General features: G+C 38.9%; 1 protein-coding gene across 1 annotated transcript in view; it reads right to left on the bottom strand.

Annotated features, from left to right (window-relative positions):
• Positions 1 to 16,034, bottom strand: part of PPP2R5A (protein phosphatase 2 regulatory subunit B'alpha) — a 46,837-nt gene that overhangs the window by 12,466 nt on the left and 18,337 nt on the right. The window contains exons 2-6 of the mRNA XM_071578169.1: positions 13,885 to 14,081; positions 7,987 to 8,088; positions 2,800 to 2,892; positions 729 to 859; positions 462 to 521 (exon numbers count right to left, since the gene is read on the bottom strand). Coding sequence (XP_071434270.1) covers positions 462 to 521; positions 729 to 859; positions 2,800 to 2,892; positions 7,987 to 8,088; positions 13,885 to 14,081 — 583 coding nt within the window. The remainder of the gene's footprint in view (positions 1 to 461; positions 522 to 728; positions 860 to 2,799; positions 2,893 to 7,986; positions 8,089 to 13,884; positions 14,082 to 16,034) is intronic.

Below are 16,034 nucleotides of genomic sequence, written 5' to 3'. Positions count from 1 at the left end.
CTTCCAAAGTTAAAAATTAAATTAGTGAATTAATTTAAAATTAAGGTAATTAAAAAACCTAGAACTTACAAGGCTTTCCTGAATAGAATCTCAAGGAAACCAGCCTGCTGAGGATTAAAGCATTTCATTCAGCAGGAGGGCAAAAGTTACCATTCATTTTCTGAATCAAAGAACAAGTCATCTATCAGATATAAGATAAGCAAGGGAAGACAGGCCTGACAAACAAGGACTGCTGAGAAACCTTTTGCCAGTCATCTTTATAACTTGAACTGAATAAAGAATAATTTGTGCCCTAATCTGATATTCATGTGGTAACCCAGACAGTATTAGATTATCAGTGACTGCACTTCATCATCTGTTGCTGTATTAACTCCTTGCCCCCCTCCATTCCCAAAGCAGAAAAGCTGAAGCAAACACCCACAATAAGATGCTATATTTCATTTGTGTCAATTCAAACTTACCTTCCTAATATCTCAAGAAGTTCAGCAACACCATTGAAGTGCTCCGTTTCATATATAAACCTGTTACCAAAAGAGACAACCAACAAAAATTGAAACAGAGGATCAGAGATTTCAAAGAAATAATCCTTAAAAACATTCAAATATTTGAAAGCCAGATCATAGACTAAAACCAGGTCTTTTATTTCAAGAATAACCCACTGCAGACCCAAACCATAAAGGCAAGAGAAAATATTCCTCGACCTCATCACGCACACACACAGAGCATACCTGAGGAAAATGTTGTTTATCTGTTTCCTGATGAATGCTCTTAAACCAAGGAATTTTCCATAAATTCTATGAAGAACTGTCTTTAGGAAATCACGTTCTCGTGGGTCTTCACTATCAAAGAGCTCCAACAGCTTTAAAAATTAAATTTAAATGTATTACTTTTGAAAGACTTGAATTTTGTTCTGTTACTACCTGATTTGAGTTTTATCTTTAATTTAAAAGGTTACATTAGAATAAAATAGAATCACTTTAGCTGTAAGTTTTGTTTAGATGCCAATAGTATATTTTCAAGATTACATTTTTAATAAAGGTGATGTTTTTCAATAAACCCATCAGCTTCAGGCCAAAGCCTGTACACAACAGACACCAAAGCCATTCCAGTAACTATTATACTATCAAAAATAAAACTGCCCATAGGTAAGTGGTTTATACTTGTTCTTTTAAAAATCAGAATGAGGAAATCTGTGTCATATTTACAATTTCTTAATTAAAAACCTTCTCTAGTTATCTCCCAAAGGTACTTATGTCTTGATGGCTGAGCAAAAGTATTCCTATACAAAAAAAATCACAATTAATGAAGGGTCATACAATAAGCACAAGGTAGGTTATTATTAACTGATTCTCTGCTAATACAGACTAATACTGCAAAAAGCTAAAATGACTTTCCATGCTTTTATTTTTTTTTTTGGTAGAGTTTTCCAAGGATGCAGAAAAGACCATACTCACTCGAAGACATCAAAAATATTCCAATCACTTCACAGACCAATAATTTTTGGGTTGTTTTCCCCTGCATGTCCAAGTAACAGCATATTCAGAAATGGTGGCGGTCTTGAACAAGTTCCCAACTTAACTCAAGCAGTGACTACAGTCTGCTGCTCAGCCAAGGTCTCAGGTTAGGTATGTCTGTACCAAGCAGCGCAAGGGACTGCAAACAGCTGCTCAGGAACTTTGTTCAGGCTCATTTCAATTTTATATTTAGAAGGAATTTCTCAGGGTCACTACTCCACTTTTTTCCCATATATAGCTAGCTGTTCATTGCATTGTCTTTCTTGTGCTCTAAAGAAAGATCAAGTGAAATGTCAGAAACTGAAACTCTACAACAAGGCTCTTTGGGGCCACAGGTCAATTAGTGAACTGGGTACCCACAGCCGATAGTTCAGCAGCAGCTGCAGGCCTAAATTTTATGGGAAAGTTGAATAAAACTGAGAACAAGGAAACATCTATGAACAAGAACAGTAACCATGTAAGTGGAAATTAAATGCAGTCACTCAGGATGGGGAGGCAAAGCATCCATTTATGTTTTTACTTTTCATTGCTGCATTGTGTTGACCTGACAACACTCAACTCTTCAGATACTGAGCAAATAAATATTTTGACAAACAAAATCTGGCAAACAAATATTTTGATATGGTAGAAAAAAAAATCTCCACTGAGTTCACCTTGAACAAAAATTGCTATGGTATTCTGTAGCATAATTCCTTGAGAAGCTGTATTTCATATGAAACCTCACTTCATTTTCTTGCTCATGGTTACTTTGCAGGGTGAAGTATGATTTCCTTATGTACTTTCGTACTTGATTTTTTTCCTGTGGTTTAATACATGATAGTAAAGAGAATGATGATATCTAGACACAAGTTAACAGATGTTGGAACACATTTCATGTACATTAAGTACATGAACTTTTTACAGGAAAATAGTTTGCTCTAAGCTTTCCTGTGACAAATCTATTAAAAGAAACAAATGAAAGCACTACAAAAATGTAATTAGCACATTGTTGATTTGACTGGAATTTAATTTAAAAGAATTAAAAACACAACTTGCATTCACAAGCAACAAATATCTTGCACTGCAAAGCACTGAGGTTGATATCTGAAAACAAAGTGTTGCTGAAGTTACAAATGACATACAGCTCCTGTGGTAGGATGTGCTCTTTATTTATTGTTTGGCAGAAACCACTGCTGTAACAACACAAATTTACCCTGTGTCAACATGAAAGCTTTAACAGTCCCTCTGATACGTTACACTTGAGAGGTGATCTTTAAATCTAGGGGTGGGAAAACTCCCCACTTACCTGCTGTACAAATTTCTGGTCAATATATCGCTTTGCAATGCTAGGCTGAAAATCAGGGCTCTCCAAAAACCTCAGGAAAAATTCATACACCAACTACAAACATTGAAAGGAAAATTTTTAAGTTAGTAAGTACACCATAACACAGATCTCAGCCCTGTCACCACCACCAAAGCCAGTGGGACCATTCACAGTCTTAAAAACTACCAAAGGAAATCAAAGCCTAACACAGCTACTTAATCACAGCTCTACTGGAATTTACTGAAAGAATTACAGTAAGTATCAAGAACGCTTTAATTCCCAGAAGTGTCAAAGCCTAATAAATAATCTACTGAAAATATCACTACTGGGCAAAAAACAAGTTCTAAATGTTACATATATTCACATTTCCTGCCACGTTAAGAATTTATTACTTAGAAATAAGTTACCAAGCACTTATAGCAGCACTGAGGGTAAAATTAAGTGCTCTAACATCACATAACTCCTTAAACAGATGAAGAAAAAGCTGCTACCTAAGTGTCCCTGAAATTAAGTTTCAGCTGCAAACTCCAAAAATGAAGAGCCATATGAAAAAGCTGAATTAATACACAGAAACTAAAAGAGTTTGGCTTAGCATTAGGTTTTTTTATCCTGGATGCTGAATTCTAACAACAAGACCCTCTGCACATTTATCTTCAATATCGGTTATATTTTCCAGCATATTGTTTTTATTAGTTGAAATCCTCACTTGCTACAATCCCACAATGTCCACAGATAAAAAAATCTGAGAGCAGACAGAGCTGTCTGGGGTAGCAGAGGGAGGCATGAAGAGGCCAGAGCACAAGTCCCATATTTTGGGGTTCATCCAAAGGCCAAGACACAAAATACTTGTAACAATGGCAGATTAATAAAATACACATAAGGCATCTCTTAACGAAGACAGCATTTAGAGAAAAGGTATCTTACATTTAGATTCCATTCAGAGCTGTTTATGTTCTTAATGCCTATTTCATAACTCCACAGTAGTTAAACAACTGATTAGCAATAATACTAAAATGCAATTTAGGTACATAACGCCATCACTAACTGAACCCCCACAGAGCTGTGCTCACACTCACAGGGATGTATTTCAACTATTACCACTCTCAGAGATCTAATTAAAGTGAGAGCCAACACCTGAGTAATTCATAATTATAATTACCAAGTTCACTTGAGAGAAATGTGTGACAGTAAGTACTTTTTATTTAGAAAATTTGAGCTGACATTTCCTTACACTCATAGCCTCAAGGAGCATGTGCTGCATCTGCAAAGCAGAAGCTCAGAAACACAAGTTACGCTTCACTTTCTCGTCCTCTGACAGACTGAAACAGCAGCTTACATAAAATCACACACTTGTTGGGGTTGGAAGGGGCCTGTGGAGATGCTCTAGTCCAACCCCCCTGCCAAGGCAGGGCCACCTGGAGTGATGCCTTGAGCAGGTGACACAAGAATATCTATTGGTGGGGTTTGAATGTCTCCAGAGAAGGACAACTCATGGCCTCCCTGGGCAGCCTGTTCAGTGCTCTGACACTTTCAAGGTAAAGAAGTTCTTCCTCATGTTGAGGCAGAACTTGATGTGCTTTAGTTTATGGCCATTGCCCCCTGTCCTGTCACTGGGCACCACTGAAAAGAGTCTGGCACCATCCTCTTGACACCTGCCTTTGAGAGTCCTCTGTCTTCTCTTCTCTGGAATGAACAGACCCACATACACAAATTTCATGTAACAGAATGGTATTCACACCCAAGCTTCCCTGTACAGCCTTGATTTAATAGCACACAGCTGCCAAATAGACAACATAAGACAGAATTTTTAAAACCTTGGTAATAGACAATCTTCATCAATGACAGACAGTGGAACTGAGTGCACACTCAGCAAGTTTGCAGATGACACCAAGCTGAGCATGTGCTTTGAGCAGCCTGATCTAGTGCAAGAGGACTTGAACCAAGGTGGTCTTTAGAAGTCCCTTCCAACCCAAAGCATTCCATGATTCAACTGATCTTTTCCAAATCAGGATCTAGATAAATGCCTGAGCTGTTTTATATAGAAATGGGAAACATACGGCCAGAGGGAGGTTATTAGCAGTTTCACAGGGATTAATTTTGGAATTAAATTTAATTAAAGATTTCTGCAATAAATTCCTATATTAAATATTTCTGTCAACACTGTTCTTTGTTGCAGTCACTGTGGGATAACCACTTAGGCAACACTGGAAGCTACCATAAGGGGGAAAGGTAGAAAAAAAAAATATAGTATGTCATGTTACCACTGAGAAAGGACAAGTTGACCCCGAAGGCCTGGAAGAATAAACACAGGATGAAACTCAAGGATTGCAAAGTCACAGTTCAAAGAAAAAGCTCTGCTAAGCATTTGCAAGCCCTTACCCCAAGAAAGGGTTAACAATAGAATGACTAAGATACAACTATACAATGAAGCCATGGAAGTGACAGATGGAATACTGGGATAATTCAGGAAGATACTGACAGTATAGACAGAGATGCACAGTCCTACAAACTGAGGAAATTTATTAAAACCTGAAAGGATACAGAGAAGGAGCCACTAGAATTGTCATGAGATAGAGCACCTTTTATGAGCAAACACTAAATTGGCATATTTTGTTTTCCCTAAATGACCAGGGGAGGAAGGACAATTATGGCCTCTTTCCATGAGCAGATACAGTGACTGCAAGAAACATCAAGCAGAAGAACTAAGTTAAAGCATAACACTGTGACAGCTTTTTACAAGATGTCCAAGACTGGCTTTGGGATAACAACTGTGCATCAAATAACTTTAGAAATCCTTAGGGGCCTTGGGAAGTACATGAAGCTTTCTTTAGCCAAGACATTTCAGGAAGCAAGTTGCAGTGGCCTTTTTTGGGTAAGTCAGCCTCTCTCTTCTCCTGTATCCTGACATTTGCAAACTTAAAAGCATAACAAAGACAACTATCAATCAGGGGCACCAGAATTCATTCTGGGTGCAAGAGACACTACTCAAAGAGACAGATATCCTCAACTTCCTTGAGCTTAACTGAAGTACTACCATTAGAAACACTAAACCAGGGGAAAGCTGTTGGGATTAGTAGTTTTTGTTCTCAAACATGGTCTGCTTGGGTCAGAGATATGAAATACAAATCCAAATACTTCAGTGATTTGATGGTCTTTCTTGCAGGGACCACAACTGCTTTAAGCCACCAATTCCACCAACTGTGCACTCCCCAAGCTTCAAAAGGTACAGAGGCTTTAGTGCCAACCTGTTCAACCAAGTCTGGCTGTTACAAACCATCCTAAGTATTTAAAGCAGTGTCTTTCAAGTGGCACTCATTTTACTGAAGGTCCAGACCCTCTTGTTGTGACAACACACACTGGTAACTTACTAAGCCATTATCATATGATATTGTATAGAGAAATGACAACAAGTAGAGATTCAGATTTTTAATTTCCACTCCCACAAACCTGGCCACCTGACTGTCAGATCAGGACAGAAATCTGAATTTGTAACTAACCAGTCACAAAGAAAAGCGATGAAAACATGCACCCATCCCCAAGCAGTACTTTAGACTATACAAAAAATAATAATGCTTTTTAATGGCAGGGAGGGAAGAGAATGGATGGGCACACCCCCTTCATCCGCACACAAAATCTGACACCTCCAGCAGCCTTGTGCTCCTGGAGGGCAACTAGTAAGTTACCAAACTCGGTCTTCTACCATCCAGTAGCACACGAAGTGTAAAAGGAAGGAGAGGAGAACACAAACTCTTTCCATTGTGCTGTAATGAGCAATCTATTCCAAGGGCAGCATGAACAACTGATGCAGGAGAGGAAAATCCACAATGAGTGACCAGACAGCCTGGACAAAACTCTTTTAAAAAAGGCATGGGAAAAAGCTGTAAATAACGTTTCAGATAATACCACAAGCTATGAACCTCTTTCAATTTCTCTTAGATTCTAAGCTGAAAGTACAAGTGAACCGATCACAAAAACCAAGTTTATTCCTATAAAAAGAATTAGAGTTTAATTATGACCTGAGGTGAACTGAGCTAACATTTGCAAATTTTACTTCTAAGAGACAGGGGTATTTAGAAGTCATATGTTGCCACTACTGACTATAAGAGACACTTGCACAGCCCTTGCACCCTCCCATTCTACAAAATCAAACCTCTCATTTAGTTCAGTAGTAGCCACTTCTCCTGTGAATTATAATCAGCCATAACAAGAAAATATTTATCACAGCCTTTAACCTGCAGAGGGTTTTTTGTGATAATTTAACTCTCATGAGGTTTAAGTCTCAAGGACTATGCTGAAGATGTACTTTTTATAGCCAATATTAAAAGTCCAGTTTTTAATTAAGAGTATTTGTTGATACAGTAGAACTGTAATATTAGAAGAGCAGAGAAGCATTTTAACCCTCAAGAGGGGAGAGAAAATGGCATGCAGATGTGGAGTAGCTACTAATCTTCTACCCACTACTGGGAGTTGCTACTTCACTTTTACCAGATACTTCTTACATAAAATCAGCAATGAACTGCTGAGGAACGTACTTGAATGATGATAACTTCTAACAGTTAATTGCAAATCAAATAGAATCCAGCAGCAATGCAGATCAATCACACAACTGATACAGCAATGCCATAAAAATCACGAGGTTGGCACAGAAGTGCAACAATAGAATAACTGACCAACTGTTACCAAACAACGCTGATATTGTAAAGTTTTTGCATGGAGGGAGGGCAGAAAGAGGGGATATCTATTTCTTGCTCAAAAGACAAATAAAAGGCTACTACTCCATTTTTTGTCATTGTCACAACAAAGCGAACTGTTAACATTTAACTTATTTCATTGAAATCACACTAAAAAGTTGCTCAGTTGCAGAAAACAAACCTCTAAGGTAAAGAACATTATTACATAAAGCATTCATATTTTTAATACATACACCACCACCACACTTTATAGTGCAATCACTGTTAAAAAACCCCACAAACCTATTTAGGCAATTTGGAAGGGTTACATTCTGCCATATTTATACATGCCAAAAAGCTCCACCACTTCCTTCCTCCCACCAAACACAAAAACGCTATTATAAAAGCAATTCTGATGTTCTTACCCAGGGCACAAAGTTACTAAAATATTCACATGTCTTGCCTTACAAAAAGGCTTGAAAATAAAGAAATCACATACCTGTATGTGGGGCCATGAGGCTTCCAGAGTTGGTTCATCTTCTTCTGGATCAAAATCTGGGTTATCACTAGGTGGAAGTGTTCTGAAAATATTAGAACTAATCTGCAAGTAAAACAAAAAATTTAATTATATCACTGTTTATGCTTCCACAGATCACACTCAGCAAGGTCCTGCTTTTATCCTAAATTCACATGAAACAGAACAGTCTAAATAAAAACAGTCTAAAAAAATTAAAAATAAATCACTTTTGTGATTCTTTATTTTTCCCCACAACCACAAAATACAAATAGCTGAAAGTCTGAAAGAGGCAAATGAAAAAAAGTAACTTTTGTTTAAACTGCTTCACAAGTTTGTAGCTAGACAGGGTCATATTTAAAAGTTTTCCCTGAAACCATGGAAGTTAAAAAAATTCAATTTCCCTATATAAGAAGCAATTTTTAACTATGTGTCACCAAGAGCTGATGTTTCATACCAGAAAACAAAGACAGTATGACAAACCAATTATGACTTAAACAGACCTCTCTCCCTATGCAAGAAGAATATTCCAGAAATATGCCCTATTTTAGAGTTCTTACTTTACTTCAGGATACTCCTAGTTACATTTTTCACCTTTTCACCTTTGCAAATTTCAAGGTGTTTCAAGGTTTTGAAAAGTTAAAAACATGTAACAGTTGTAACTTCATGATTTCACACAGAGTACCTTTAAGAAAACAGCTGCCAAATTACTTTTAGCAGGATATAGTCACATCAAATCAATTTCAAAAGGGCAAGTTTAAAAAGGTTTCTTAGGGGCTTTCTGAAGTACATAAAAGTTTGGACAGAAGACCGTTCAGATGACAAAGGAAGAGTGTCATGTCTTCTACCAGATGTAACATGCTGGATTTAAAACTCACTAATATGAACGAAAGAGAGCATGAAGTGAATTTTTTTTCTGCATTTTCTACCCATTTAGCTCAACTTTTCCAATCACTTTTCAAACTCTTTTTGCGATCAAATCTGTTTCCAGTAACTCCTCATCACAAAGCCTTAGTACTAAGCACAAAAGAAAATGTTTGACAGTTTGTAGCAAATGCTTCTTCACATCTTCCATGGACTCTCCAAGGTGTTTGAAGAATCTTGCAAAAGGACTTTAGAAAGATTCTGAAGTCACCCAGCTGGCTCTGCACGGAAGAATCAGCTGCCTCATTAAATAAGATACAAAGCAGTTGCATAAACTGACTTTTCCTTTCCTCCTATGCCCTTCATTCTACACCCTGTCACTGTCTCCTGCTGGGACACAGCAAAGCTGCAGCGCTGCTGGCTCTGGAGTAGAGGGGCAATGAATGTTCGATACACATGAGCCCTCCAGCCACCTCCAAGATTACTGCACAGGAAAAACAAGCAAGCTAAAAAAACCCACAAAACCCAATACACTTGTCCTTTAATGGTGTAACCACAAAGGACTTGGGATTCTGGAGCACCAGAGCAAGTGCCAGGGGTGGGGAGGGGGAGCGGGAAACAGGAGTCAGAGAATGTTAATTTTCATCAAGCCCGAAAACCAAGACTACAACCCTGATTCTGTCTACCCTTGTCTACCCTTATTGTATGTATGGATGTATGTATGGCCAGCCTTCGTGAACACAGATTTGGGCAGTGCTCTCCCCACGTGGGTGGCCCTTCCAGCCTGCACAGTGGATTTTTTAGGTGAGGCACAGCATGGGAACTGGCCCCACTGTTTAAGTCCTGAGGTCCATTTGCCACGGCTGAGCGAGCTTGGACAGTGACAGGGAAGTCCTCGGGACTGTCACAGCACCCGGTACTGACCGGGGCTGACACTGCTGAGCATCCGAGATGTGACGGGATTGGGATGGCAGGGAGGCAATGAACTGCCAGAGGACGGTCCCTACTGAGACTCCAACTCAGGACCTTGGGATTCAGAGTCCCAAGGGACTGCCCCTTCTACCCTTATTAGGTATTCGACAAAAAACCCTCCAACACACAAATCAGTCCCCTACAGAGAATGACTGACCTCTGCTTATAAGTCTTCTGGTAACATCTTAGGAAAATGCATCTTATCCTTCCTAGATGCATCTTGCTGAACTGAACTGATCAAACCTTTAGCACAGAACCTCAGAGCAGTGAATGCATATGGTTCAAGTCCAAAACAGTCACTAACTACTGTCACAGGCTGAGGGACCTGGGGTTGTTCAGCCTGGAGAAGAGGAGGCTCAGGGGTGACCTTATCACTCTCTACAACTACCTGAAAGGCTGCTGCAGCCAGGTGGGGATTGGTCTCTTCTCTCAGGCAACCAACAGCAGGACAAGAGGGCATGGGCTTAAGCTCTGCCAGGGGAGGTTTAGGTTGGGTATCAGGAAGAAGTTCTTTACAGAGAGAGTGGTCAGACATTAGAATGGCCTGCCCAGAGAGGTGGTGGATTCTCCGACCCTGGAGGTTTTTAAGGTGAGACTGGACGTGGCACTGAGTGCTATGATCTAGCAATCAAAGTGGGGTTGGATTAAAGGTTGGACTTGATGATCTCAGAGGTCTCTTCCAACCCAACTGATTCTATGATTCTATTCTAAATATACTTCAGCAGCACAAATAGCAAGTCTCTCCATCAGACCTTTAAAAAGATAATTGTATGATTTTCAGCATGTCAATACTTCCACTATTGCCGATTTCCTGAGAATATATCAAACAGAATAAATCTTATACCTTTTTTATATATTAGCCTGTCTCCCTAAAAATAAGTTTAATTGCTTTATTATACTGTCAAACCTTTAGCTTCCTATTTCATTTGCCTATTTCTAAGGCCTTGCTAGTAGTATTGATCAAAAAATATGGTTTGGGTTAAAACCAACACTGCCCTTCTATTAGAAAATTCTTCTTTTATATCCTCTTATATTACTTAAAACCATTTTCTTTCACAAGTGGCATCTTATCCCAAAACTGTGATTTGAGAAATACAAATCATAAAATGTTTTTACAGCTAGGTATGTTTTCAGATAAACCAAATATCAGCTTTCTAAATTAAGTTTTCCAAAATCAACAGAAAATGTGCCAGTTAATGAATTGAGATACAGCAATTATATTTTAGTAAAAAAAAGAAAAAAGTTCCTAGCTGTCTGTACACTTCTCAGGGATCTAAACACTCTTAGGTACTAGGTTCAGTTCCAACATCTGAGTGTGCAGATTAATGATACCTGATCTCTCTTAAATTCTGAATTTGCAACTCATACAACCTGTTAGGACAATCTCATCTACACTGGATTTTTATCTGCTGTTGGGGAACGAGGGGAGGTTGACAGACACCAGGAGATGGAGGAGTAGCAGAGACCCTGTGAAGGGAAGGGACACAGGGAGACCTCCCCACCTGCACAGGTCTTGCCTATGCACTGGTCTGGAACAACATTTTTTTTCACTCTTGTTATCTTAAAGGCATTGTTGACTCAGCCTTCCCAAGACTCAGGTGACTCCAAGGAAACCAGGCTATTTCCTTTGCAAACTGGAGGAAAGGCATCCCAGGCCTAGGGGAAGACAAGGGGCTTTGGAAAGACATTGGCTCTGCTTCTGCCACTGATGTCACTCTGGTCTTTTTCAGGGAATTTCTGTAGTCTATCCATCCTTTCCTACCAGTCAGACGATAGCTGGAATTCATTAAGGCCAAACTCTACTTTTTCATCCCAAAACCACTATCCTTCATACGCTGCCAAAAAACCTCTAATGTTTTTTTCTTTTAATGTAGTAACACTGGACAGTATACAAACATTAAAAAACTCAAATCAAAATAAAATCAAAATAGTAACTTTTAAATCTCATACAAGTTTTGCTTCAAAAAAAAGCCTCAAGCCTGACACATGTGTTATTTGGAGGCAGAGACCCGTCCAGAGTTTTTTCTGAAAGCTGGTACTTCGTCCCAATTCACAGCAAAGACCTTTTCTGCTGCCAGTTGCCAGGGTGATTAGAAATACTATTCAGGCTTGGAGGGATCTTTTGTCTCAAGCTCTCAGAAAGCTCTCACTGAGGTTTAAGGCCTTCTTCATTTTCTGCCATTTCAGGGGAGAAAAGGAGTTGAAAATTTGTTATGGAATGAAAAACAAGCATCTACAGAGCCCAAACATTTACACAACAACAATAAACTCAAAAGAACAGCTCAACACCACCTTATCGCCAAGAAAAGAAAACAACTCCAATATAAAAGAAGATCTCCCTTCAACAAGTATGATGGGCTGCTTAGTATATTCTTTCTTCTAACCAGGCAACAGAGGGCACACAGAATAACAAAATACTGCAAGGATTCAGGCTTGCTGCCACCAGCACCGAGGGGAAAAATAAAAGTTTAAGAAGAGGTGAATATACTTTGTCCTGTTATTTTCTTATGTAAAAAACATCTAGGACAGAAACCCAGGTCACTTAAAAAAACAAAACCATATAGAAACCTCCGTTGTCCCAGATCTTTTATAGAACTTAATATGCATCTGCTGAAACAGCCAAAATCATTCAAAGGGTTTCAGTAAACCCTGGCCCTTCAGTATAATGGTGAAACTTCTGCATTTATTTGTATTAAAGATCTGATCTTCCCTATCAGCTGCCCACAAAAAAAACCCAAATAAAACAAAGAACAAACAAAACAAAGCTTAAGAAAACAAACAGCTTGTGTGTGTATGGCCAGACTTCCTGAAGGAAGATTTGGGCAGGGCTCTCCCTACGTGGGTGAGCCCTTCCAGCCTGCACAGTGGATGTTTTAGGTGAGGCACAGCATGTGCAGAACTGGCCCCACCGTTTAACTCCTGAGGTCCATCTGCCATGGCCGAGCGAGCTTGGACAGTGACAGGGAAGTCCTCGGGACTGTCACAGCACCCGGTACTAACCGGGGCTGACCCTGCTGAGCATCCGAGATGTGACGGAATGGAATGGCAGGGAGGCATTGAACTGCCAGGGGATGGTCCCACTGAGACTCGAACTCAGGTCCTTGGGATTCAGAGTCCAGAGTGCTCTCCTTTACACTGTGGGACCACCCCAAACAGCTTGTACTGTACAGAGAACTACAAAAGTTGCACGCTGTATATTTGAACTGGATGTTTATGTTTCCAAGAGCTCTTATAAAGTCAGCATTTTATCTGTGCAAACTCAACCAGAATTTAAAACACTATTTACCTACATGCATGCCCACTAAAGCCATTCTTTTACATTTCAAATTTCAAGGAAGAAAACAAACAAAACATCAGATTATTCTCCAATGTCCTTCAGTTGCGTTCCCTGTACGTGGAGTACACACATATCTAAAACATCACTTAAGTAGCATTTGGAAATGCATGTAAACGCCTGGAAAAGTCAGCAGGTAACAACCACAAATATTTTGTTGCTTATTGAACAAACCATTTGTAGAAATTGCATGGTGTAAGTCATCCTATGGTTTACAACTTCAGCAAACCACTTGGGCTACTCCAGCACAGCTCTCCAAGGCCAAAATAGTAACAAACAGACATATAAAGTATTTACAAAGTAGGGATGCTTTCTTACATGGATAAACCTTTCTGCTGTCACCAGCACCTCCACGAATCTTTACCAGAAAACTTTAGCCCAGCACTCCACTGACATGTGTAAATAGACAAAGACAGGTAAGCACCAACATATTGCCATTTTCTGACAGAGAACAACTTTAAAGCTTACCCAGACTGCAAGATCTGCAGCGTACCAGTGTTTTCATTTTAATTAATCTGAATGCATAATTTTTCAGCTATTAATTAAAACTTACAAGTTGTTTGTTTTTACAAGCCTTCCTAAGTTACCATTAACATATTATATTGTATAAGCAGAACAACCAGCAGCAATTCTGAGTCAAATGCCATCAGAGTCACAAACTGATTAAGATATTTTATTAAAATTCAGACTAAAACAGGAGCCATTCTACTTACCATTTTTACTATGTCAGCATAAGCTGATTCAACAATCACTCCACGATTTGTTGAAACATATTCAACCAGTTCATTCAGTGTTGCTCTCTTAATTTCTTTGCTTTTCAGGTCAGAGACAGAGTCCATGAAGTCAAAGAGTACACAACACTGTTGCAGCTTCTGACAAAAAAGATCTTGCTGCTCATTGAAGGTGGCATCTATGAAAAGAAAAAAACCAAAAACAACACTTAAGTCTGTAGACACAAACACAGGATTTCTGAATCTATGTTGCTGGTAAAAGTTTGCATAGCTATGACTTTTTTTCTGGTATGGGGAACAGTATGCTCTATAGCCAGCAAATTCATAAACACTATTGCCAAAACTGAAAACATCTGTTTAAGTATGTTAGAATGCAAGACCCACCACTCACAACTGTTGGTACATGCGAGAAACAATGAACAAACATACAGCAGTAAATGTATTTACAGAAAATCAGTTCCTGAACTAACTTCATTTGAAATACATGGCCATTGGTAAGCCCCAGCTCTCCCCCACCCACCAAAAGTCACACACAGGAGCAGGGCATCCCACTAACCTTTCATTCATCCGATTTGTCTCATTCTGTTCCCTAATCCTCGATTATGTAACCTGCTTAAAAGCTGTAAAATCTGCTTTGAAGGAACCTTGTCTTTTTACCCCTATGCAAAATGCTTCACATACTTTTGACATCATGTGATGAATGTTTCTCTTCAGAATCAACTCTAATATTTCTGAAGGATTAATCCTGAATGTTAATGCTCTGGACTAAATGATTTATTACAATCTTAGTGGTGTGAGGGTTTTCCAGATTGTTTTTGCCTGTTAAGACAGTGTTTGGCTATGACTTGGCATTTTCAATTTAGAGTGCAGTTCCCCTATAATCTGATAAGCAAAATTCCTCCATTAGCATTTCACACTAAGTCTAAAAAAAGATGGATTATTAAGCACCATACACTTAAAAAATTTAATGCATCCTTAATATGTTGTAGCTATTGCAAAGTTGCATGATCACAACAAAAGCAGTCATGGTTTAAACTGAAAATGTGGTTTAATGTGCCTTTTGTTCTTAATTATTTGTTGGGGTTCAAAGCCACTCCAGCAATGTAGCATCACCTCATCTATCAGCCAGTTGGGGATTTCACTTATTCTGGTAAAAAACCTGGTATTTCCAATTTTATCTCCAAATAAAGAATGCCCTGCCCCTGAAGAAATTTCAAGACCTGTCTATAGCCAGACTATGAATGAACAATGCTGTTAGCACTGATGTTCCATCACAAAGACATCATGAAAACAAGAAAAAGGCAACTGCATTGGAACATTGAGTGCTGAAAATTTTAAGTCTCACTTTAAAACCTGAACAAATCACAAAAAAAAGTTTCAGGATTCTCTTCATTATTTTACAGTGATTCCAGCCAAAGAAACTTCATTTCAAGTTTGTACCTTTAACAGTTTAAACACTCTTTGGTAAGGCCAGTTTCTCAAGCTTCTTACCAAAAAACCTTTCATTTAGTGGCTGGAACAACAACAGACAAAAGTGGGTTTAATATTCAGTAATTATCTGGTAGAATTCTTTTGTTTCCATAAGCAAAAACTAATTGCTGAAATGGACTGACACGCCTCCACTGTAATCCAAACTGCCGGCTCTGCCCTGAAAATTCCGACTCCAGAACACTGTATTGTGTTCCCTTTCCCCACCTGACAGTTACGATCCCATTAGCTGAGCAAAACAAATTCAGGGAGCTTTTGAAAAAGCCAGCAATTACTACTCCCTCACAAAGAACAATTCACACGTTTGAATGTCAGTTCAGCAATTTTAACCATTTTTCTTTTGAATAAAAAGCCTTGCAAGATGCTTATTTTGCTCAGATAACTGCGAAGACAGGAATTGTTACACTGCAAAATAACGAACATCAGCTGTAAAAACATTTGTAAGTTACATAACATTTCAGCTCAGATCTTCTAATATTCTAGAGCGGAGTGCATGAGCAAGTATTGTCTCATAGCAACAAAGCAATAACAGTGACATGCTGAGGATAAAATCCAAAAAGCCTAATTTAAGGAACCGATACAGGCAGGAGACAGCCTTTTTTGCCGCCGGCACCAAGCGGATACCCGGCCTAACACAGGAGTCA

This window comes from Pithys albifrons, chromosome 2 (genome assembly GCF_047495875.1).
Source record: "Pithys albifrons albifrons isolate INPA30051 chromosome 2, PitAlb_v1, whole genome shotgun sequence".
In the NCBI taxonomy this organism is placed as follows: Eukaryota; Metazoa; Chordata; class Aves; order Passeriformes; family Thamnophilidae; genus Pithys; species Pithys albifrons.
Note: the sequence above shows the minus strand (reverse complement) of the source record. Positions and strands in the feature narration are given on the sequence as shown.